Source organism: Carcharodon carcharias, unplaced genomic scaffold (assembly GCF_017639515.1).
Source record: "Carcharodon carcharias isolate sCarCar2 unplaced genomic scaffold, sCarCar2.pri scaffold_885_ctg1, whole genome shotgun sequence".
NCBI classification, from domain to species: Eukaryota; Metazoa; Chordata; class Chondrichthyes; order Lamniformes; family Lamnidae; genus Carcharodon; species Carcharodon carcharias.
The window spans coordinates 1-24,661 of NW_024471144.1; the positions used below are offsets into that span (position 1 = coordinate 1).

Consider the following 24,661-nt stretch of genomic DNA (forward strand, 5'->3'; position numbering starts at 1 on the left):
CCAGACCCCCGATGTTTAGCACCGTCTGCACCCTTCTCTCTCCCAGACCCCCGATGTTTAGCACCGTCTGCACCCTTCTCTCTCCCAGACCCCCGATGTTTAGCACCGTCTGCGCACACCTCTCTCCCAGACCCCCGATGTTTAGCACCGTCTGCACCCTTCTCTCTCCCAGGCCCCCGATGTTTAGCACCGTCTGCACCCTTCTCTCCCAGACCCCCGATGTTTAGTACCGTCTGCACCCTTCTCTCTCCCAGACCCCCAATGTTTAGCACCGTCTGCACCCTTCTCTCCCAGACCCCCGATGTTTAGCACCGTCTGCGCACACCTCTCTCCCAGACCCCCGATGTTTAGCACCGTCTGCACCCTTCTCTCTCCCAGACCCCCGATGTTTAGCACCGTCTGCATCCCCTCTCTCCCAGACCCCCGATGTTTAGCACCGTCTGCATCCCCTCTCTCCCAGACCCCCGATGTTTAGCACCGTCTGCACCCTTCTCTCTCCCAGACCCCCGATGTTTAGCACCGTCTGCGCACACCTCTCTCCCAGACCCCCGATGTTTAGCACCGTCTGCATCCCCTCTCTCCCAGACCCCCGATGTTTAGCACCGTCTGCATCCCCTCTCTCCCAGACCCCCGATGTTTAGCACCGTCTGCATCCCCTCTCTCCCAGACCCCCGATGTTTAGCACCGTCTGCATCCCCTCTCTCTCCCAGACCCCCGATGTTTAGCACCGTCTGCATCCCCTCTCTCCCAGACCCCCGATGTTTAGCACCGTCTGCACCCTTCTCTCCCAGACCCCCGATGTTTAGCACCGTCTTCACCCCCTCTCTCCCAGACCCCCGATGTTTAGCACCGTCTGCGCACACCTCTCTCCCAGACCCCCGATGTTTAGCACCGTCTGCGCACACCTCTCTCCCAGACCCCCGATGTTTAGCACCGTCTGCACCCTTCTCTCTCCCAGACTCCCGATGTTTAGCACCGTCTGCATCCCCTCTCTCCCAGACACCCGATGTTTAGCACCGTCTGCACCCTCTCTCTCCCAGACCCCCGATGTTTAGCACTGTCTGCACCCTTCTCTCTCCCAGACCCCCGATGTTTAGCACCGTCTGCACCCTCTCTCTCCCAGACCCCTGATGTTTAGCACCGTCTGCGCACACCTCTCTCCCAGACCCCCGATGTTTAGCACCGTCTGCACCCCCTCTCTCCCAGACCCCCGATGTTTAGCACCGTCTGCGCACACCTCTCTCCCAGACCCCCGATGTTTAGCACCGTCTGCACACCCCTCTCTCCTGGACCCTGGCTCGGGGTCGAGTGTTCTCAGGAATGTTCCTGTGAAGACCCTCAGGACGTCTCGGTGCGTTACAGGTGCTATATAAATTCAGGTTGTCTTCCTGGAGGCGAGTGATTTGTAAACCGTGGACACGCTGACACGAGTTTGCACTCGTGACTCCAGCTGACCTTTCCCATTTAGCCCCCTCCCTGCATTTGGGAGACTCCAGAGTGAGTTGTGTGCACTTGGTATGAGGGAGGCCTAACAGCTCCCAGGCCAGGATATCCACCCGGGGTTTCCAGTCAGGTTGGACGGCTGCTGTTGACGGGTGGATATGTGCCACATGGTTTAGCGGCCTTGCTTCCTGCTGCAGCGTGTTCCACAGGTGACCACGTTCTGTCGCCGTGTATTGATACATCGATATAATGAGGCGAGTTCATGGACTGGCTCTTCTGCGCGGTTTGCTAGAACTCAGGAGCGCGGGCTGTTCGCCTGTGGAGGCGGCACTGACTCACACTGGCCGGTGTGTTCCCTCTGCTTAGTCCACAGACGCAGACTACGAGTCGGTTCCCGTGGGTGCGTACGGCCTGGCCATGCTGCGGGGCATGGGCTGGAAGGAGGAGGAGGGCATCGGGCGCACGTTCAAGCAGTGAGTGCTGCGCGGGGGGGTGGGGTGTCCCTGCCTGTGGGAGGAGGGAGAAGGTTTGCCCCCCCCCCCCCCCCCCCCCCCCCCCGTGTTGAGAGGGGGAGGGGTCCCTGTGTCGAGAGGGGGAGGGGTCCCTGTGTCGAGAGGGGGAGGGGGCCCTGTGTCGAGAGTGGGGGGGAGGGGGCCCTGTGTCGAGAGTGGGGGGGAGGGGGCCCTGTGTCGAGAGGGTGAGGGAGGGGTCCCTGTGTCGAGAGGTGGGGAGGGGGCCCTGTGTCGAGAGGGGGAGGGAGGGGTCCCTGTGTCGAGAGGTGGGGGAGGGGGCCCTGTGTCGAGAGGGGGAGGGGGCCCTGTGTCGAGAGTGGGGGGGAGGGGGCCCTGTGTCGAGAGTGGGGGGGAGGGGGCCCTGTGTCGAGAGGGTGAGGGAGGGGTCCCTGTGTCGAGAGGTGGGGAGGGGGCCCTGTGTCGAGAGGGTGAGGGAGGGGTCCCTGTGTCGAGAGGTGGGGAGGGGGCCCTGTGTCGAGAGGGTGAGGGAGGGGTCCCTGTGTCGAGAGGTGGGGAGGGGGCCCTGTGTCGAGAGGGGGAGGGGGCCCTGTGTCGAGAGGGTGAGGGAGGGGTCCCTGTGTCGAGAGGTGGGGAGGGGGCCCTGTGTCGAGAGGGGGAGGGGGCCCTGTGTCGAGAGGGGGAGGGGGCCCTGTGTCGAGAGGGTGAGGGAGGGGTCCCTGTGTCGAGAGGTGGGGAGGGGGCCCTGTGTCGAGAGGGGGAGGGGGCCCTGTGTCGAGAGGTGGGGAGGGGGCCCTGTGTCGAGAGGGTGAGGGAGGGGTCCCTGTGTCGAGAGGTGGGGAGGGGGCCCTGTGTCGAGAGGGGGAGGGGGAGGGGGAGGGTTCCCTGTGTTGCAAGAGGGGGAGGGGGAAGGGGGTCCATGTGTTGAGAGGGGGATGGGTCCCTGTGCGTTGGTGGAGTGAGTGGGGTAGACACATAGAAAATGGTAGCAGGAGTAGGCCATTCGGCCCTTCGAGCCTGTTCCGCCATTCAGTATGATCATGGCTGATCCTCTATCTCAACACCATACTCCTGCTTTCTCCCCATACCCATTAATGCCCCCAATATCGAAAACATCTTCAGTTCCTTTCTTGAATACACTCAGTGACCCGGCCTCCACAGCCTCTGTGGTAGAGAATTCCACAGATTGACCATCCTCTGAATGAAGAAATGTTTCCTCATCTCAGTCCTAAATGACCTGCCCCATATCCTGAGACTGTAGCCCCTGGTTCCAGACCCTCCAACCAGGGGAAACACCCTCCCTGCATCCAGTCTGTCCAGCTCTGTTAGAATTGTAAATGTTTCAATCAGATCCCCTCTCATTCTTCTAAACTCTAGTGAACACAGGCCCAGTCAAACCAATCTCTCCTCATACGACAGTCCTGCCATCCCCGGTATCAGCCTAGTGAACCTTCGCTACACTCCCTCTGTGCCAAATATATCCTTTCTTAGGTAGGGAGACCAAAACTACACACAATGCTCCAGGTGTGGTCTCACCAAGGCCCTGTAAAACTGCAGCAAGACACCCCTACTTCTGAACTCAAATCCTCTTGCAATGAAGTCCAACATACCATTTGCCTTCCCAATTGCTTGCTGCACCTGTCTGTTTACTTTCAGTGACTGGTGTACAAGGAAAACCAGATCCTTTTGTACATCCATATTTGCCAATTTATCACCATTTGAATAATACTCTGCCTTTCTGTTTTTCACACTGAAGCGCATAACTTCACCTTTATCCATGTTATACTGCATCGGCCAAGTGTTTGCCCACACACACACACACAACTTGTCTGAATCACCCTGAAGCCTCCTTGCATCCTCCTCACAACCCCACCCAGTTTGGTGTCATCAGCAAACTTGGAAATATTGCATTTGATTTCCTCATCCAAGTCATTTATATATATTGTGAAGAGCCGGGGTCCGAGCACTGATCCCTGCGGTACACCACTAGTCACCGCCTGCCATCCGGAAAAAGACCCATTTATTCCCACTCTCTGTTTCCGGTCTGTCAACCAATTCTCAATCCACGTCAGTATATTACCCCCGATCCCATGTGCTTTAATTTTGCCCAGTAGACTCTCATGTGGGACCTTATCAAAAGCCTTCTTGAAATCCAAATACACCACATCCACTGGGTCTCCCTTATCTATTCTACTAGTTACATTCTCATAAAACTCCAGTAGATTAGTTAAGTTAAGCATGATTTCCCTTTCATAAACCCGTGCTGACTTAGTCTAATCCCGTTAATGCTTTCCAAGTGTTCTGTCACCATGGCCTTTTATAATAGACTCTCACGTTTTCCCCACTACTAATGTTGGACTAACTGGTCTGTAATTCTCTGTTTTTTCTCTCCCTCCTTTTCTAAATAGAGGGGTTATATTTGGCACCCTCCAATCTGTAGGAACTGCACCAGAACCTATAGAGTTTTGAAAGATGACCACCAATGCATCCAATATTTCCAGGGCCACTTCCTTTAGCACTCTGGGATGTAGGTTATCAGGCCCTGGGGATTTTTCAGCCTTTAACCCCGTTAATATCTCTAGCACCATTTTTTTTTTTTACCAATACTGACTTTCTTCAATTGCTTCCTCTCACTCGACCCTTGGTTCTCTAACATTTTTGCCCCATAATGATTTATTTCAATTCAAAGTACCCTATAAAATGGCAAGTTCTTTGTCTAAAACGTGGGTTGAAAATCTTGCCTTCAATGAGATTCGCCTGCTAGAGACCCTGACATGCCCCTCAGTTGGGGGGGGTGTCACCGATCGGAGTTTGAGGTGCCTGGTTTGGTGCAATGTGTCCAGCCTGTGGGACAGATCCCCTGTTTGGGGAGGGGGATTCTCCTGTGTGTGTGTGTGGGAGGGGGGTCGGTGTCTGTTCCCTTTGGGAGGTATTCCATTCTGTGGTGGCAGGGGTCAGGGTGGGGGTTGGCAGGGTCCCCTATTGGAGAAGCTTGTTGCCCGGGGAGTGTGGGGAGTCGGCTTTGTAACGGAGCCCCATCTTAACCACCTGTCACTCCCTGTTCAGGAATGTGAAACCTCTGGAGCACCAGCTGAGGCCCAAAGGCCTGGGACTGGGTGCCGACAGGTCACTGATCCGAGATCTCGAGGAACCTCGTCCTCAGAGAGCGCTGAAGCCGGGTGAGGAGCGGAGGGTGGAGGAGCCAACAGGCCTAGTCTCGGGGAGTTTGGTTCAGATCGTCAACGGACCACACCAGGGCCTTTATGGCAAGGTAGGCATCGTGACATCCATTGCTGTGTATCAGCAAAGGCCGGTTATATCTCCCGGTGATCTCTCTGTCTCGCTGAGAGATGGTGTAAATTCCCCGGTTATATCTCCCGGTGATCTCTCTGTCTCGCTGAGAGATGGTGTAAATTCCCCGGTTATATCTCCCGGTGATCTCTCTGTCTTGCTGAGAGATGGTGTAAATTCCCCGGTTATATCTCCCGGTGATCTCTCTGTCTCGCTGAGAGATGGTGTAAATTCCCCGGTTATATCTCCCGGAGATATCTCTGTCTGGCTGAGAGATGGTGTAAATTCCCCGGTTATATCTCCCGGTGATCTCTCTGTCTCGCTGAGAGATGGTGTAAATTCCCCGGTTATATCTCCCAGTGATCTCTCTGTCTCGCTGAGAGATGGTGTAAATTCACCGGTTATATCTCCCGGAGATCTCTCTGTCTCGCTGAGAGTTGGTGTAAATTCCCCGGTTATATCTCCCGGTGATCTCTCTGTCTCGCTGAGAGATGGTGTAAATTCCCCGGTTATATCTCCCGGTGATCTCTCTGTCTCGCTGAGAGATGGTGTAAATTCCCCGGTTATATCTCCCGGTGATCTCTCTGTCTCGCTGAGAGATGGTATAAATTCCCCGGTTATATCTCCAGGTGATCTCTCTGTCTCGCTGAGAGATGGTGTAAATTCCCCGGTTATATCTCCCGGAGATATCTCTGTCTCGCTAAGAGATGGTGTAAATTCCCCGGTTATATCTCCCGGTGATCTCTCTGTCTCACTGAGAGTTGGTGTAAATTCCCCGGTTATATCTGCTGTCTCTGGCCTTGTTCTGACGATCCTGTCCTGTATCCCTCAGATTGAAGGGCTGGACCCAGACAACGCCAGGGTGTTGGTGAAACTGGCTCTTGGAGGCAAGGTTGTGACGGTCAGCCAGTACAACATCCAGTTCACCAACAAGAAGGAGTACGAGCGATACAGCAAGGACCTGAGTGAGTGCTTCCCTTTACACCACACCACAGCCAACTCAACCAACACTCATCACTCGCCACTCCCCCAACATGTCCACCTCCAGCTCCCTCCCTCTCTCTCTCTCTCTCTCTCTAAAACTCTCTCCCTCTCACCATCTCTCTCTCTCTCACCCTCTCTCCCACGCTCTCTCGCCGTCTCACCATTTCTCTCTCTCACCCTCTCTCTCGCCCTCTCTCTCTCGCCCTCTCTCTCTCGCCCTCTCTCTCTCTCTCGCCCTCTCTCTCTCTCGCCCTCTCTCTCTCTCGCCCTCTCTCTCTCGCCCTCTCTCTCTCACCCTCTCTCTCTCTCGCCCTCTCTCGCCCTCTCTCTCTCTCTCTCGCCCTCTCTCTCTCTCTCTCGCCCTCTCTCTCTCTCTCTCGCCCTCTCTCTCTCTCTCACCCTCTCTCTCTCTCTCGCCCTCCCTCTCTCTCTCACCCTCCCTCTCTCTCGCGCGCTCTGTCTCTCTCTCGCGCGCTCTGTCTCTCTCTCGCGCGCTCTGTCTCTCTCTCGCGCGCTCTGTCTCTCTCTCGCGCGCTCTGTCTCTCTCTCGCGCGCTCTGTCTCTCTCTCGCGCGCTCTGTCTCTCTCTCGCGCGCTCTGTCTCTCTCTCGCGCGCTCTGTCTCTCTCTCGCGCGCTCTGTCTCTCTCTCGCGCGCTCTGTCTCTCTCTCGCGCGCTCTGTCTCTCTCTCGCGCGCTCTGTCTCTCTCTCGCGCGCTCTGTCTCTCTCTCTCTCTCTCTCGCGCGCTCTGTCTCTCTCTCGCGCGCTCTGTCTCTCTCTCGCGCGTTCTGTCTCTCTCTCGCGCGTTCTGTCTCTCTCTCGCGCGTTCTGTCTCTCTCTCGCGTGTTCTGTCTCTCTCTCGCGCGCTCTGTCTCGCTCTCTCTCGCGCGCTGTGACTCCCTCTCTCTCGCGCTGTGACTCCCTCTCTCTCGCGCTGTGTCTCCCTCTCTCTCGCGCTGTGTCTCCCTCTCTCTCGCGCTGTGTCTCCCTCTCTCTCGCGCTGTGTCTCCCTCTCTCTCGCGCTGTGTCTCCCTCTCTCTCGCGCTGTGTCTCCCTCTCTCTCGCGCTGTGTCTCCCTCTCTCTCGCGCTGTGTCTCCCTCTCTCTCGCGCTGTGTCTCCCTCTCTCTCGCGCTGTGTCTCCCTCTCTCTCGCGCTGTGTCTCCCTCTCTCTCGCGCTGTGTCTCCCTCTCTCTCGCGCTGTGTCTCCCTCTCTCTCGCGCTGTGTCTCCCTCTCTCTCGCGCTGTGTCTCCCTCTCTCTCGCGCTGTGTCTCCCTCTCTCTCGCGCTGTGTCTCCCTCTCTCTCGCGCTGTGTCTCCCTCTCTCTCGCGCTGTGTCTCCCTCTCTCTCGCGCTGTGTCTCCCTCTCTCTCGCGCTGTGTCTCCCTCTCTCTCGCGCTGTGTCTCCCTCTCTCTCGCGCTGTGTCTCCCTCTCTCTCGCGCTGTGTCTCCCTCTCTCTCGCGCTGTGTCTCCCTCTCTCGCGCTGTGTCTCCCTCTCTCTCGCGCTGTGTCTCCCTCTCTCTCGCGCTGTGTCTCCCTCGCTCTCGCGCTGTGTCTCCCTCTCTCTCGCGCTGTGTCTCCCTCTCTCTCGCGCTGTGTCTCCCTCTCTCTCGCGCTGTGTCTCCCTCTCTCTCGCGCTGTGTCTCCCTCTCTCTCGCGCTGTGTCTCCCTCTCTCTCGCGCTGTGTCTCCCTCTCTCTCGCGCTGTGTCTCCCTCTCTCTCGCGCTGTGTCTCCCTCTCTCTCGCGCTGTGTCTCCCTCTCTCTCGCGCTGTGTCTCCCTCTCTCTCGCGCTGTGTCTCCCTCTCTCTCGCGCTGTGTCTCCCTCTCTCTCGCGCTGTGTCTCCCTCTCTCTCGCGCTGTGTCTCCCTCTCTCTCGCGCTGTGTCTCCCTCTCTCTCGCGCTGTGTCTCCCTCTCTCTCGCGCTGTGTCTCCCTCTCTCTCGCGCTGTGTCTCCCTCTCTCTCGCGCTGTGTCTCCCTCTCTCTCGCGCTGTGTCTCCCTCTCTCTCGCGCTGTGTCTCCCTCTCTCTCGCGCTGTGTCTCCCTCTCTCTCGCGCTGTGTCTCCCTCTCTCTCGCGCTGTGTCTCCCTCTCTCTCGCGCTGTGTCTCCCTCTCTCTCGCGCTGTGTCTCCCTCTCTCTCGCGCTGTGTCTCCCTCTCTCTCGCGCTGTGTCTCCCTCTCTCTCGCGCTGTGTCTCCCTCTCTCTCGCGCTGTGTCTCCCTCTCTCTCGCGCTGTGTCTCCCTCTCTCTCGCGCTGTGTCTCCCTCTCTCTCGCGCTGTGTCTCCCTCTCTCTCGCGCTGTGTCTCCCTCTCTCTCGCGCTGTGTCCCCTCTCTCTCGCGCTGGTCTCCCTCTCCTCTCGCGCTGTGTCTCCCTCTCTCTCGCGCTGTGTCTCCCTCTCTCATCGCGCTGTGTCCTCCTCGCGCTGTGTCTCCCTCTCTCTCGCGCTGTGTCTCCCTCTCTCTCGCGCTGTGTCTCCCTCTCTCTCGCGCTGTGTCCTCCCTCTCTCTCGCGCTGTGTCTCCCTCTCTCTCGCGCTGTGTCTCCCTCTCTCTCGCGCTGGTGTCTCCCTCTCTCTCGCGCTGTGTCTCCCTCTCTCTCGCGCTGTGTCTCCCTCTCTCTCGCGCTGTGTCTCCCTCTCTCTCGCGCTGTGTCTCCCTCTCTCTCGCGCTGTGTCTCCCTCTCTCTCGCGCTGTGTCTCCCTCTCTCTCGCGCTGTGGTCTCCCTCTCTCTCGCGCTGTGTCTCCCTCTCTCTCGCGCTGTGTCTCCCTCTCTCTCGCGCTGTGTCTCGCGCTGTGTCTCCCTCTCTCGCGCTGTGTCTCCCTCTCTCTCGCGCTGTGTCTCCCTCTCTCTCTCGCTGTGTCTCCCTCTCTCTCTCTCGCGCTGTGTCTCCCTCTCTCTCGCGCTGTGTCTCTCTCTCTCTCGCGCGCGCTGTGTCTCCCTCTCTCTCTCGCGCGCGCTGTGTCTCCCTCTCTCTCTCGCGCGCGCTGTGTCTCCCTCTCTCTCTCGCGCGCGCTGTGTCTCCCTCTCTCTCTCGCGCGCGCTGTGTCTCCCTCTCTCTCTCGCGCCGTGTGTCCCTCTCTCTCTCGCGCCGTGTGTCCCTCTCTCTCTCGCGCCGTGTGTCCCTCTCTCTCTCGCGCGCGCTGTGTGTCCCTCTCTCTCTCGCGCGCGCTGTGTGTCCCTCTCTCTCTCGCGCCGTGTGTCCCTCTCTCTCTCGCGCCGTGTGTCCCTCTCTCTCTCGCGCCGTGTCCCTCTCTCTCTCGCGCCGTGTGTCCCTCTCTCTCTCGCGCCGTGTCCCTCTCTCTCTCGCGCCGTGTGTCCCTCTCTCTCTCGCGCCGTGTGTCCCTCTCTCTCTCGCGCGCGCTGTGTGTCCCTCTCTCTCTCGCGCCGTGTGTCCCTCTCTCTCTCGCGCGCTGTGTCCCTCTCTCTCGCGCGCGCTGTGTCCCTCTCTCTCGCGCGCGCTGTGTCCCTCTCTCTCGCGCGCGCTGTGTCCCTCTCTCTCTCGCGCCGTGTGTCCCTCTCTCTCTCGCGCCGTGTGTCCCTCTCTCTCTCGCGCGCTGTGTCCCTCTCTCTCTCGCGCGCTGTGTCCCTCTCTCTCTCGCGCGCTGTGTCCCTCTCTCTCTCGCGCGCTGTGTCCCTCTCTCTCTCGCGCGCTGTGTCCCTCTCTCTCTCGCGCGCTGTGTCCCTCTCTCTCTCGCGCGCTGTGTCCCTCTCTCTCTCGCGCGCTGTGTCCCTCTCTCTCTCGCGCGCTGTGTCCCTCTCTCTCTCGCGCGCTGTGTCCCTCTCTCTCTCGCGCGCTGTGTCCCTCTCTCTCTCGCGCGCTGTGTCCCTCTCTCTCTCGCGCGCTGTGTCCCTCTCTCTCTCGCGCGCTGTGTCCCTCTCTCTCTCGCGCGCTGTGTCCCTCTCTCTCTCGCGCGCTGTGTCCCTCTCTCTCTCGCGCGCTGTGTCCCTCTCTCTCTCGCGCGCTGTGTGTCCCTCTCTCTCTCTCGCGCGCTGTGTGTCCCTCTCTCTCTCTCGCGCGCTGTGTGTCCCTCTCTCTCTCTCGCGCGCTGTGTGTCCCTCTCTCTCTCTCGCGCGCTGTGTGTCCCTCTCTCTCTCTCGCGCGCTGTGTGTCCCTCTCTCTCTCTCGCGCGCTGTGTGTCCCTCTCTCTCTCTCGCGCGCTGTGTGTCCCTCTCTCTCTCTCGCGCGCTGTGTGTCCCTCTCTCTCTCTCGCGCGCTGTGTGTCCCTCTCTCTCTCTCGCGCGCTGTGTGTCCCTCTCTCTCTCTCGCGCGCTGTGTGTCCCTCTCTCTCTCTCGCGCGCTGTGTGTCCCTCTCTCTCTCTCGCGCGCTGTGTGTCCCTCTCTCTCTCTCGCGCGCTGTGTGTCCCTCTCTCTCTCTCGCGCGCTGTGTGTCCCTCTCTCTCTCTCGCGCGCTGTGTGTCCCTCTCTCTCTCTCGCGCGCTGTGTGTCCCTCTCTCTCTCGCGCGCGCTGTGTGTCCCTCTCTCTCTCTCGCGCGCGCTGTGTGTCCCTCTCTCTCTCTCGCGCGCGCTGTGTGTCCCTCTCTCTCTCTCGCGCGCGCTGTGTGTCCCTCTCTCTCTCGCGCGCGCTGTGTGTCCCTCTCTCTCTCTCGCGCGCTGTGTGTCCCTCTCTCTCTCTCGCGCGCTGTGTGTCCCTCTCTCTCTCTCGCGCGCTGTGTGTCCTCTCTCTCTCGCGCGCGCTGTGTGTCCCTCTCTCTCTCGCGCGCGCTGTGTGTCCCTCTCTCTCTCGCGCGCGCTGTGTGTCCCTCTCTCTCTCGCGCGCTGCTGTGTGTCCCTCTCTCTCTCGCGCGCGCTGTGTGTCCCTCTCTCTCTCGCGCGCGCTGTGTGTCCCTCTCTCTCTCGCGCGCGCTGTGTGTCCCTCTCTCTCTCGCGCGCGCTGTGTGTCGCTCTCTCTCTCGCGCGCGCGCTGTGTGTCCCTCTCTCTCTCGCGCGCTCTGTGTGTCCCTCTCTCTCTCGCGCGCGCTGTGTGTCCCTCTCTCTCTCGCGCGCGCTGTGTGTCCCTCTCTCTCTCGCGCGCGCTGTGTGTCCCTCTCTCTCTCGCGCGCAGCTGTGTGTCCCTCTCTCTCTCGCGCGCGCTGTGTGTCCCTCTCTCTCTCGCGCGCGCTGTGTGTCCCTCTCTCTCTCGCGCGCGCTGTGTGTCCCTCTCTCTCTCGCGCGCGCTGTGTGTCCCTCTCTCTCTCGCGCGCGCTGTGTGTCCCTCTCTCTCTCGCGCGCGCTGTGTGTCCCTCTCTCTCTCGCGCGCGCTGTGTGTCCCTCTCTCTCATCGCGCGCGCTGTGTGTCCCTCTCTCTCTCGCGCGCGCTGTGTGTCCCTCTCTCTCTCGCGCGCAGCTGTGTGTCCCTCTCTCTCTCGCGCGCGCTGTGTGTCCCTCTCTCTCTCGCGCGCGCTGTGTGTCCCTCTCTCTCTCGCGCGCGCTGTGTGTCCCTCTCTCTCTCGCGCGCGCTGTGTGTCCCTCTCTCTCTCGCGCGCGCTGTGTGTCCCTCTCTCTCTCGCGCGCGCTGTGTGTGTCTCTCTCTCTCTCTCGCCCTCTCTGTCTGTCTCTCTCTCTCTCTCGCCCCCTCTGTCTGTCTCTCTCTCTCTCTCGCCCCCTCTGTCTGTCTCTCTCTCTCTCTCGCCCTCTCTGTCACTCACTCTCTCTCTCGCCCTCTCTCTCTCTTGCTCGCACTCCCGATGTCCCTGACTGGGCCCAGAGAGCAGGGCCTGGGACAGTAACCGTCTCGATGTCCCTCACTGGGCCCACAGAGCAGGGTCCCGGACAGTAACCCTCCCGATGTCCCTCACTGGGCCCACAGAGCAGGGTCCCGGACAGTAACCCTCCCGTTGTCCCTCACTGGGCCCAGAGAGCAGTAATCCTCCCGGGACAGGAAGCTGAGGGGGCTGAGTGTATTTGGAAGACGAGGGTTATCGGAGAGGGAACTTTGGGAGGGTGGGTAGGGAACTCTTCTGTCGAGTGTCTGAGCCCCCAGAGGGTATGGAGCGGGCAGTGGAGGGGGGACTGACATTCAGCAGGGGGTGTGGAGCAGGCAGTGGAGGGGGGACTGACATTCAGCAGAGGGTGTGGAGGGGGAACTGACATTCAGCAGCTCCTTATCCCAACAGGCAGACTGAGCACAGCTCACAGAGACAGCCAGCAGAGGGAGGAGGAACAGGCAGCAGCACACACACAGCCCCTGGAACAGCAGGACAAGGAGGCCGAGAGCAGCAGCGGCCAGGAGAGGAGGCGAGAGGGAGCTCACAAGGATCGGGACCGGGGTCAGCGGCAAAAACACCACAGGAAGAGGAAGCACCAGGCCCAATCCGACAAGTAAGCAGCCCTGTGTCTCCCAGCAACCCCCCACCCCACCCCCAGACCCCAACCCCACCCCCAGACCCCAGACCCAACCCCACCCCCCACCCCCAGACCCTCACCCCACCCCCAGACCCCCACCCCACCCCCAGGCCCCAACCCCACCCCCAGACCCCAACCCCACCCCCAGACCCCCCACCCCCAGACCCCCCACCCCACCCCCAGACCCCCCACCCCCAGAACCACACCCCACCCCCAGACCCTCACACCCCACCCCCAGACCCCCACCCCACCCCCAGACCCCCACCCCACCCCCAGACCCCACCCCCAGAACCACACCCCACCCCCAGACCCTCACACCCCACCCCCAGACCCCCACCCCACCCCCAGACCCCCACCCCACCCCCAGACCCCCCACCCCCAGACCCCCCACCCCACCCCCAGACCCCCCACCCCCAGAACCACACCCCACCCCCAGACCCCCCACCCCACCCCCAGACCCCCCACCCCCAGACCCCCCACCCCCAGACCCCCCACCCCCAGACCCTCACCCCCAGACCCCCCACCCCACCCCCAGACCCCACACCCCACCCCCAGACCCCAACCCCACCCCCAGACCCCAACCCCACCCCCAGACCCCCCACCCCCAGACCCCCCACCCCACCCCCAGACCCCCCACCCCCAGAACCACACCCCACCCCCAGACCCTCACACCCCACCCCCAGACCCCCACCCCACCCCCAGACCCCCACCCCACCCACAGACCCCCACCCCCAGAACCACACCCCACCCCCAGACCCTCACACCCCACCCCCAGACCCCCACCCCACCCCCAGACCCCCACCCCACCCCCAGACCCCCCACCCCCAGACCCCCACCCCACCCCCAGACCCCCCACCCCCAGAACCACACCCCACCCCCAGACCCCCCACCCCACCCCCAGACCCCCCACCCCCAGACCCCCCACCCCCAGACCCCCCACCCCCAGACCCCCCACCCCACCCCCAGACCCCCCACCCCACCCCCAGACCCCCCACCCCACCCCCAGACCCCAACCCCACCCCCAGACCCCAACCCCACCCCCAGACCCCCCACCCCCAGACCCCCCACCCCACCCCCAGACCCCCCACCCCCAGAACCACACCCCACCCCCAGACCCTCACACCCCACCCCCAGACCCTCACACCCCACCCCCAGACCCCCACCCCACCCCCAGACCCCCACCCCACCCCCAGACCCCCACCCCACCCCCAGACCCCCCACCCCCAGAACCACACCCCACCCCCAGACCCCCACCCCACCCCCAGACCCCCACCCCACCCCCAGACCCCCCACCCCCAGACCCCCCACCCCACCCCCAGACCCCCCACCCCCAGAACCACACCCCAGCCCCAGACCCCCCACCCCACCCCCAGACCCCCCAACCCCCAGACCCCCCACCCCACCCCCAGACCCCCCACCCCCAGACCCCCCACCCCCAGACCCCCCACCCCCAGACCCCCCACCCCACCCCCAGAACCACACCCCACCGCCAGACCCTCACACCCCACCCCCAGACCCCCACCCCCAGACCCCAACCCCACCCCCAGACCCCAACCCCACCCCCAGACCCCAACCCCACCCCCAGACCCCAACCCCACCCCCAGACCCCAACCCCACCCCCAGACCCCACCCCCAGACCCCACCCCACCCCCAGACCCCCACCCCACCCCCAGACCCCAACCCCACCCCCAGACCCCACCCCCAGACCCCCACCCCACCCCCAGACCCCCACCCCACCCCCAGACCCCAACCCCACCCCCAGACCCCAACCCCACCCCCAGACCCCAACCCCACCCCCAGACCCCAACCCCACCCCCAGACCCTCACCCCCCACCCCTAGACCCCAGACCCCCACCCCACCCCCAGACCCCCACCCCACCCCCAGACCCCCACCCCACCCCCAGACCCCCACCCCACCCCCAGACCCCAACCCCACCCCCAGACCCCAACCCCACCCCCAGACCCCCCACCCCCAGACCCCCCACCCCCAGACCCCCCACCCCACCCCCAGACCCCCCACCCCCAGAACCACACCCCACCCCCAGACCCTCACACCCCACCCCCAGACCCCCACCCCCACCCCCAGACCCCCCACCCCCACCCCCAGACCCTCACCCCCCACCCCTAGACCCCAGACCCCAACCCCACCCCCAGACCCCAACCCCACCCCCAGACCCCAACCCCACCCCCAGACCCTCACCCCCAGACCCTCACCCCCCACCCCCAGACCCCAACCCCACCCCCAGACCCTCACCCCCAGACCCTCACCCCACCCCCAGACCCCAACCCCACCCCCAGACCCCCACCCCCAGACCCTCACCCCCCACCCCCAGACCCCCCACCCCCAGACCCTCACCCCACCCCCATCCCCACCCCCAGACCCCACCCCCACCCCCAGACCCCAACCCCACCCCCAGACCCCCCACCCCCAGACCCCCCACCCCCAGACCCTCACCCCACCCCCAACCCCACCCCCAGAACCCACCCCCACCCCCACCCCCAGACCCCACCCCCACCCCCAGACCCCCAGACCCCACCCCCAGACCCCACCCCCACCCCCAGACCCCAACCCCACCCCCAGACCCCACCCCCACCCCCAGACCCCAACCCCACCCCCAGACCCCCACCCCAACCCCACCCCCCACCCCCAGACCCTCACCCCACCCCCAGACCCCCACCCCACCCCCAGACCCCCACCCCACCCCCAGACCCCCACCCCACCCCCAGACCCCAACCCCACCCCCAGACCCCAACCCCACCCCCAGACCCCAACCCCACCCCAAGACCCCCCACCCCCAGACCCCCCACCCCACCCCCAGACCCCACACCCCCAGAACCACACCGCACCCCCAGACCCTCACACCCCACCCCCAGACCCCCACCCCACCCCCAGACCCCCACCCCACCCCCAGACCCCCACCCCACCCCCAGACCCCCCACCCCCAGAACCACACCCCACCCCCAGACCCTCACACCCCACCCCCAGACCCTCACACCCCACCCCCAGACCCCCACCCCACCCCCAGTCCCCCCACCCCCAGACCCCCCACCCCCAGACCCTCACACCCCACCCCCAGACCCCCACCCCACCCCCAGAACCCCCACCCCCAGACCCCCCACCCCCAGACCCCCCACCCCACCCCCAGACCCCCCACCCCCAGAACCACACCCCACCCCCAGACCCCCCACCCCACCCCCAGACCCCCCACCCCCAGACCCCCCACCCCCAGACCCCCCCACCCCCAGACCCCCCCACCCCCAGACCCCCCACCCCACCCCCAGACCCCCCACCCCACCGCCAGACCCTCACACCCCACCCCCAGACCCCCACCCCCAGACCCCAACCCCACCCCCAGACCCCAACCCCACCCCTAGACCCCACCCCCAGACCCCACCCCACCCCCAGACCCCCACCCCACCCCCAGACCCCAACCCCACCCCCAGACCCCAACCCCACCCCCAGACCCCAACCCCACCCCCAGACCCCCACCCCACCCCCAGACCCCAACCACACCCCCAGACCCCCCACCCCCAGACCCCAACCCCACCCCCAGACCCCAACCCCACCCCCAGACCCTCACCCCCCACCCCCAGACCCTCACCCCCCACCCCTAGACCCCAGACCCCCACCCCACCCCCAGACCCCCACCCCACCCCCAGACCCCAACCCCACCCCCAGACCCCAACCCCACCCCCAGACCCCCACCCCCAGACCCCCACCCCCAGACCCCCCACCCCCAGACCCCCCACCCCCAGACCCCCCACCCCCAGACCCCCCACCCCACCCCCAGACCCCCCACCCCCAGAACCACACCCCACCCCCAGACCCTCACACCCCACCCCCAGACCCCCACCCCCACCCCCAGACCCTCACCCCCCCACCCCTAGACCCCAGACCCCAACCCCACCCCCAGACCCCAACCCCACCCCCAGACCCTCACCCCCAGACCCTCACCCCCCACCCCCAGACCCCAACCCCACCCCCAGACCCTCACCCCCCACCCCCAGACCCCCCACCCCCAGACCCTCACCCCACCCCCACCCCCAGACCCCACCCCCACCCCCAGACCCCAACCCCACCCCCAGACCCCCCACCCCCAGACCCTCACCCCACCCCCAGACCCCCACCCCCAACCCCACCCCCAGAACCCACCCCCAACCCCACCCCCAGACCCCACCCCCACCCCCAGACCCCACCCCCACCCCCAGACCCCAACCCCACCCCCAGACCCCACCCCCACCCCCAGACCCCAACCCCACCCCCAGACCCCCACCCCAACCCCACCCCCCACCCCCAGACCCTCACCCCACCCCCAGACCCCCACCCCACCCCCAGACCCCACCCCCAGACCCCAACCCCACCCCCCACCCCCCCCAGACCCCCACCCCACCCCCAGACCCCACCCCCACCCCCAGACCCCAACCCCACCCGCCACCCCCCCCAGACCCCCACACCCAGACCCCACCCCCACCCCCAGACCCCAACCCCACCCCCCACCCCCCCCAGACCCCCACCCCCAGTCCCCAACCCCACCCCCAGACCCCACCCCCGGACCCACCCTCACACCCCAACCCCACCCCCACCCCCAGACCCCAACCCCACCCCCAGACCTACCCTCACCCCCCAACCCCACCCTCACCCCCAACCCCACCCTCACCCCCCAACCCCACCTCCACCCCCTAACCCCACCCTCACCCCCTAACCCCACCCCAGACCTACCCTCACCCCCCAACCCTACCCAACCCCCACCCCACACCCCCAACCCCCACCCTGCATCCCACCCCCACCCAAACCCCCGGCACCCAAACCCCCACCCTGCATCCCCATCCCCACGCAATCCACACACCCCCAACCCTCACCCAACCACCCCCCAACACCCACCCCCACCCAACTCGCACCCTGCACCCCAATGCCCAACCCCCTGCACCCCAACCCCCTGCACCCCACCCCCTGCACCCCAACCCCCTGCACCCATACCCCCAGCACCCAAACCCCCACCCAACACCCAAACCCCCTGCACCCATACCCCCAGCACCCAAACCCCCACCCAACAGCCAAACCCCCAGCACCCAAACCCCCAGCACCCAAACCCACACCCAACACCCCCCAGCATCCAAACCCCGCCCCCAGTGCCAAAACCCCCAGGCACCCGACCCCCCAGCACCCGACCCCTCAGCACCCGACCCCCCACCCACCCAACACCCCCGCAGCAACCAACCCGCAGCAACCAACCCGCAGCACCCAAACCCTCAACCCCCCCACCCTCAACCATCCACTCCCCAACTCCACACCCACCCTGCACCCAAACCTCAACCCCACACCCCAACCCCACCCGCACCCCACACCCCAACCAACCCCCCCAGCACCCAAACTCCCAGCACCCACACCCAATCCCACAGCACCCAAACACCCACCCCCAGCAACACCCACCCCACCGTACCCAATCCCCCAGCACCCCCACCTCCACCCCCACCCACACCCCACACCCAAACCCCCACCCAACACCCCCCTGCACCCAATCCCCCAGCATTGCCAGCTCCACACCCACCCAACCCACCCCACATCCAAATCCCCAGCACCCAAACCCCCGCCCACACCCAACACACCCCACCATGCAAACCAACCCCTCCAAACCCGCCACCCGCAGCACGCCCCACCCAACACCCCCAACCCACACTCTCTCTTACCCTCTCTCCCTCTCTCTCGCCCTCTCTCTCTCTCTCTCTCTCACTCTCTCCCTCTCTCTCTCGCCCTCCCTCTCTCTCTCTCGCCCTCCCTCTCTCTCTCTCGCCCTCCCTCTCTCTCTCTCGCCCTCCCTCTCTCTCTCTCGCCCTCCCTCTCTCTCTCTCGCCCTCCCTCTCTCTCTCTCGCCCTCCCTCTCTCTCTCTCGCCCTCCCTCTCTCTCGCCCTCCCTCTCTCTCTCTCGCCCTCCCTCTCTCTCTCTCTCGCCCTCCCTTCTCTCTCTTCTCGCCCTCCCTCTCTCTCTCTCGCCCTCACCCTCCCTCTCTCTCGCCCTCACCCTCCCTCTCTCTCTCGCCCTCCCTCTCTCTCTCTCGCCCTCCCTCTCTCTCTCTCGCCCTCCCTCTCTCTCTCTCACCCTCCCTCTCTCTCTCTCGCCCTCCCTCTCTCTCTCTCTCTCACCCTCCCTCTCTCTCTCTCGCCCTCTCTCTCTCTCTCTCTCGCCCTCCCTCTCTCTCTCTCGCCCTCCCTCTCTCTCTCTCGCCACCGCCCTCTCTCTCTCTCGCCCTCCCTCTGTCTCTCTCTCGCCCTCCCCTTCTCTCGCCCTCCCCTTCTCTCGCCCTCCCCTTCTCTCGCCCTCCCCTTCTCTCGCCCTCCCCTTCTCTCGGCCCTCCCCCTTCTCTCGCCCTCCCCTTCTCTCGCCCTCCCCTTCTCTCGCCCTCCCCTTCTCTCGCCCTCCCCTTCTCTCGCCCTCCCCTTCTCTCGCCCTCCCCTTCTCTCGCCCTCCCCTTCTCTCGCCCTCCCCTTCTCTCGCCCTCCCCTTCTCTCGCCCTCCCCTTCTCTCGCCCTCCCCTTCTCTCGCCCTCCCCTTCTCTCGCCCTCCCCCTTCTCTCGCCCTCCCCTTCTCTCGCCCTCCCCTTCTCTCGCCCTCCCCTTCTCTCGCCCTCCCCTTCTCTCGCCCTCCCCTTCTCTCGCCCTCCCCCTCTCTCGCCCTCCCTCTCTCTCGTCCTCCCTCTCTCTCGTCCTCCCTCTCTCTCGTCCTCCCTCTCTCTCGCCCTCCCTCTCTCTCGCCCTCCCTCTCTCTCGCCCTCCCTCTCTCTCGCCCTCCCTCTCTCTCGCCCTCCCTCTCTCTCGCCCTCCCTCTCTCTCGCCCTCCCTCTCTCTCGCCCTCCCTCTCTCTCGCCCTCCCTCTCTCTCGCCCTCCCTCTCTCTCTCTCGCCCTCCCACTCTCTCTCTCGCCCTCCCACTCACTCTCTCGCCCTCCCACTCTCTCTCTCGCCCTCCCTCTCTCTCTCTCGCCCTCCCTCTCTCTCTCTTGCCCTCCCTCTCACTCTCTCGCCCTCCCTCTCTCTCTCTCGCTCTCCCTCTCGCCCTCCCTCTCGCCCTCCCTCTCGCTCTCTCGCCCTCCCTCTCTCTCTCTCGCCCTCCCTCTCTCTCTCTCGCCCTCCCTCTCTCTCTCTCGCCCTCCCCCTCTCTCTCTCTCGCCCTCCCTCTCTCTCTCTCGCCCTCCCTCTCTCTCGCCCTCCCTCTCTCTCTCTCGCCCTCCCTCTCTCTCTCTCGCCCTCCCTCTCTCTCTCTCGCCCTCCCTCTCTCTCTCTCGCCCTCCCTCTCTCTCTCTCGCCCTCCCTCTCTCTCTCTCGCCCTCCCTCTCTCTCTCTCGCCCTCCCTCTCTCTCTCTCGCCCTCCCTCTCTCTCTCTCGCCCTCCCTCTCTCTCTCTCGCCCTCCCTCTCTCTCTCTCTCGCCCTCCCTCTCTCTCTCACGCCCTCCCTCTCTCTCTCTCGCCCTCCCTCTCTCTCTCTCGCCCTCCCTCTCTCTCTCTCGCCCTCCCTCTCTCTCTCTCGCCCTCCCTCTCTCTCTCTCGCCACCGCCCTCTCTGTCTCTCTCGCCCTCCCTCTCTCTCTCGCCCTCCCTCTCTCTCTCGCCCTCCCTCTCTCTCTCTCTCTCGCCCTCCCTCTCTCTCTCTCTCGCCCTCCCTCTCTCTCTCTCTCGCCCTCCCTCTCTCTCTCTCTCGCCCTCCCTCTCTCTCTCTCTCGCCCTCCCTCTCTCTCTCTCTCGCCCTCCCTCTCTCTCTCTCGTCACCGCCCTCTCTCTCGCCCTCCCTCTGTCTCTCTCTCGCCCTCCCCTTCTCTCGCCCTCCCCTTCTCTCGCCCTCCCCTTCTCTCGCCCTCCCCTTCTCTCGCCCTCCCCTTCTCTCGCCCTCCCCTTCTCTCGCCCTCCCCTTCTCTCGCCCTCCCCTTCTCTCGCCCTCCCCTTCTCTCGCCCTCCCCTTCTCTCGCCCTCCCCTTCTCTCGCCTTCCCCTTCTCTCGCCCTCCCCTTCTCTCGCCCTCCCCTTCTCTCGCCCTCCCCTTCTCTCGCCCTCCCCTTCTCTCGCCCTCCCCTTCTCTCGCCCTCCCCTTCTCTCGCCCTCCCCTTCTCTCGCCCTCCCCTTCTCTCGCCCTCCCCTTCTCTCGCCCTCCCCTTCTCTCGCCCTCCCCTTCTCTCGCCCTCCCCTTCTCTCGCCCTCCCCTTCTCTCGCCCTCCCCTTCTCTCGCCCTCCCCTTCTCTCGCCCTCCCTCCCTCTCGCCCTCCCTCCCTCTCGCCCTCCCTCCCTCTCGCCCTCCCTCTCTCTCGCCCTCCCTCTCTCTCGCCCTCCCTCTCTCTCGCCCTCCCTCTCTCTCGCCCTCCCTCTCTCTCGCCCTCCCTCTCTCTCGCCCTCCCTCTCTCTCGCCCTCCCTCTCTCTCGCCCTCCCCTCTCGCCCTCCCTCTCTCCCTCCCCCCTCGCCCTCCCTCTCTCTCGCCCTCCCTCTCTCTCGCCCTCCCTCTCTCTCGCCCTCCCTCTCTCTCGCCCTCCCTCTCTCTCGCCCTCCCTCTCTCTCGCCCTCCCTCTCTCTCGCCCTCCCTCTCTCTCGCCCTCTCTCTCTCTCGCCCTCCCTCTCTTTCTCGCCCTCCCTCTCTCTCTTGCCCTCCCTCTCTTTCTCGCACTCCCTCTCTCTCTCGCCCTCTCCCTCTCTCGCCCTCCCTCCTTCTCTCTCGCCCTCCCTCTCTGTCTCTCGCCACCGCCCTCTCTCTCTCTCGCCCTCCCTCTCTCTCTCTCGCCCTCCCTCTCTCTCTCTCGCCCTCCCTCTCTCTCTCTCGCCCTCCCTCTCTCGCCCTCCCTCTCTCTCTCTCGCCCTCCCTCTCTCTCTCTCGCCCTCCCTCTCTCTCTCTCGCCCTCCCTCTCTCTCTCTCGCCCTCCCTCTCTTTCTCTCGCCCTCCCTCTCTCTCTCTCGCCCTCCCTCTCTCTCTCTCGCCCTCCCTCTCTCTCTCTCGCCCTCCCTCTCTGCCTCTCGCCACCGCCCTCTCTGTCTCTCTCGCCCTCCCTCTCTCTCTCTCGCCACCGCCCTCTCTCTCGCCACCGCTTTCTCTATCTCTCGCCACTGCTCTTTAAACCCATCTCCCCACTGCCTGAGGGCGGTGGGGAGGGTTTGAGATAGGGCGTGTGGGAGGAGTTGTCTGCAGGAAGGGAGTTGGATTTATTGCCTCCAGCAGCCTCCCCACAGCTGATCTGCTCTCTCTTCCCTCAGGGAATCACAAAAAAGCAAAGAGAGGAAGAGTTTGAACGGTTCCAGTGAGGCTGCCCTTCGAGAGTCCTGCTGGCTCAGGAGAGACCTGTACGTTCGATTCATCGACAAGCAGTATAAAAATGGAAAATATTACAACTCAAAGGTAACCCCCTCACTCTAGACGGAGGAGAGTAACATACCCTCAGTCCACATCAAGGGAGCTGCCACAACCCCACCCTGTGCTGTACCTGTCCTGGGAGTGTTTGATGGGGACAGTGTAGAGCGAGATTTACTCTGTATCTAACCCTGTGCTGTACCTGTCCTGGGAGTGTTTGATGGGGACTGTGTAGAGGGAGCTTTACTCTGTATCTAACCCCGTGCTGTAACTGTCCTGGGAGTGTTTGATGGGGACAGTGTAGAGGGAGATTTACTTTGTATCTAACCCCATGCTGTACCTGTTTTGGGAGTGTTTGATGGGCACATTGTAGAGGGAGCTTAACTCTGTATCTAAACCGTGCTGTACCTGTCCTGGGAGTGTTTGATGCGGACAGTGTAGAGGGAGCTTTACTCTGTATCTAACCCCGTGCTGTACCTGTCCTGGGAGTGTTGGATGGGGACAGTGTAGAGGGAGCCTAACTCTGTATCTAACGCCGTGCTGTACCTGTCCTGGGAGTGTTTGATGGGGACATTGTAGAGGGAGCTTTACTCAGTATCTAACCCCGTGCTGTACCTGTCCTGGGAGTGTTTGATGGGGACAGTGTAGAGGGAGTTTTACTCTGTATCTAACCCCGTGCTGTTCCTGTCCTGGGAGTGTTTGATGGGGACAGTGTAGAGGGAGCTTTCCTCTGTATCTTACCCTTGGTGCCACATTGTCCTATGGAATATCTTTTATTGCCCAGAATGGATATTCCTTCGCACATTCAGAGCAGGAATTGGCTGAGTTGTGGGATCCCTGTGACTAACTGTATCAATCGCCTCCAGGTGACAATTGAGGACGTACTCAGCTACGATTCATGTGTGTGCAGGACGGAGGAAGGGCGACTTCTTGAAGGTACCGTTCCCCTCTCTGCTTCCCCTTCATTTACACCGAGTGAGTTGGGACTGAGCTCAGCCATGCGGGAATTCACCACTGAGAATAATACCAGGGCGGGCAAGGGGCAATGAACACCGAGGGAGCAGAAGGAATCTGCATGTCGTTTGCATGTGATTTGCATATCCTTTGCATGTGATTTGCATATCCTTTGCATGTTGTTTGCATATCCTTTGCATGTGATTTGCATATGTTTTACATGTGATTTGCATATGTTTTACATGTGATTTGCATATGTTTTACATGTGATTTGCATATGTTTTACATGTGAATTCATGCACAAGAACCCACAGGTATTTGGAGCAGGAGTAGGCCATTCGGCCCCTCGAGCCTGCTCCGCCAGTCGATGAGCTCATGGCTGGTCTTAATTCCGTTTTTCTCTCTGTCCCCCTTAACCCTCGCCCACTTGTTGTTACTCAGCCTTGAATAAATTCATCCACTGCTCTCCGTGGAAGACAGTTCCACAGAGTGACGACTCTCCGAGAGGAAAATCAATTCTCCTCATCTCCGTCTTCAATGGGAGACCCCTTATCTTTCAACTGTGCCCCCCTCATTCCAGATTCCCCCACCAGGAGTTGGGGTGGGGGGGGGGACATCCTCTCAGCATGCACCCTGTCAAGCCCACGCCCTCCCTCAGAATCTGATATCGTTCCATAAGATCACCTCTCATTCTCCTAAACTCCAATGGGTACACGCCCAACCTGCTCTGCCTTTGCTCATAAAACAGACTCTACATCCCAGGAATCGGCCACCTGAACCTTCTCTCAGCTGCTTCAAATACAATTAAATCCTTTCTTCAGTCAGGAGACCACAAATGTACACAGTGCCCAGCATAGTGCCTCACCAAGGCCCTGTGTAACTGCACTGGATTATAACCCTTTACACTCCACCCCCCTCGCCATATACACCAACAATCCAGCTGTCTTCCTAAACACTTGCTGGACCTGCTTCCCCACTTTTTTTGATTCATGTACCAGGACACCCAGATCCCTCTGCACCTCACAGTTCTGTAATCTCTCTCCTCCTAAATAATATTCTGCTTTTCTATTCTTCCTGCCAACATGGGCAGTTGATATTTTCCCACATTATCCTCCATCTGCCACATCTTTTCTCAATCACTTCATCTTCCTATATCCCTTTACAAGCTCTCTCCCTCCTCTTTACAACTTGTCTACCTTTCTTTGTCAAGAGCAAGTTTCACTCATTGATGTAGATTGTAAATAACTGAGACCCCAGCGCTGATCCCTGTGGCAGTCCACTAGTTACAGGGGGTCTGCGCTGTCGGAGGGTCAGTGCTGAGGGAGTGCTGCACTGTCGGGGGGTCAGTGCTGAGGGAGTGCTGCACTGTCAGAGGGTCAGTGCTGAGGGAGTGCTGCACTGTGGGAGGGTCAGTGCTGAGGGAGTGCTGCACTGTCGGAGGGTCAGTGCTGAGGGAGTGCTGCACTGTCGGAGGGTCAGTGCTGAGGGAGCGCTGCACTGTCGGAGGGTCAGTGCTGAGGGAGTGCTGCACTGTCAGAGGGTCAGTACTGAGGGAGTGCCGCACTGTCAGAGGGTCAGTGCTGAGGGAGTGCTGCACTGTCGGAGGGTCAGTGCTGAGGGAGCGCTGCACTGCTGGAGGGTCAGTGCTGAGGGACGCTGCACTGTCGGAGGGTCAGTGCTGAGGGAGTGCTGCACTGTGGGAGGGTCAGTGCTGAGGGAGTGCTGCACTGTCGGAGGGTCAGTGCTGAGGGAGTGCTGCACTGTTGGAGTGTCCCCACTCCAAACTCCGTCCCTGAGCTACTGACTCCATCCCTCCCCGTATCAGCAGTTTGAGATTAATTCAGTGTGGGGCGGGTGGGGG

The 24,661-nt window shown here is 63.2% G+C and overlaps 1 protein-coding gene across 1 annotated transcript in view; it reads left to right on the top strand.

Moving 5' to 3' along the window:
- Positions 1–1,809: 1,809 nt before the first annotated feature.
- The window catches only part of gpkow (G patch domain and KOW motifs), a gene marked incomplete at its 5' end in the record, with an annotated part of 32,323 nt that continues 9,471 nt past the window's right edge, over positions 1,810–24,661 (top strand). The window contains 6 exons of the mRNA XM_041182636.1: positions 1,810–1,916; positions 4,980–5,184; positions 6,037–6,169; positions 12,300–12,504; positions 21,753–21,894; positions 22,713–22,782. Of these exons, the coding sequence (XP_041038570.1) occupies positions 1,810–1,916; positions 4,980–5,184; positions 6,037–6,169; positions 12,300–12,504; positions 21,753–21,894; positions 22,713–22,782 (862 nt within the window). The remainder of the gene's footprint in view (positions 1,917–4,979; positions 5,185–6,036; positions 6,170–12,299; positions 12,505–21,752; positions 21,895–22,712; positions 22,783–24,661) is intronic.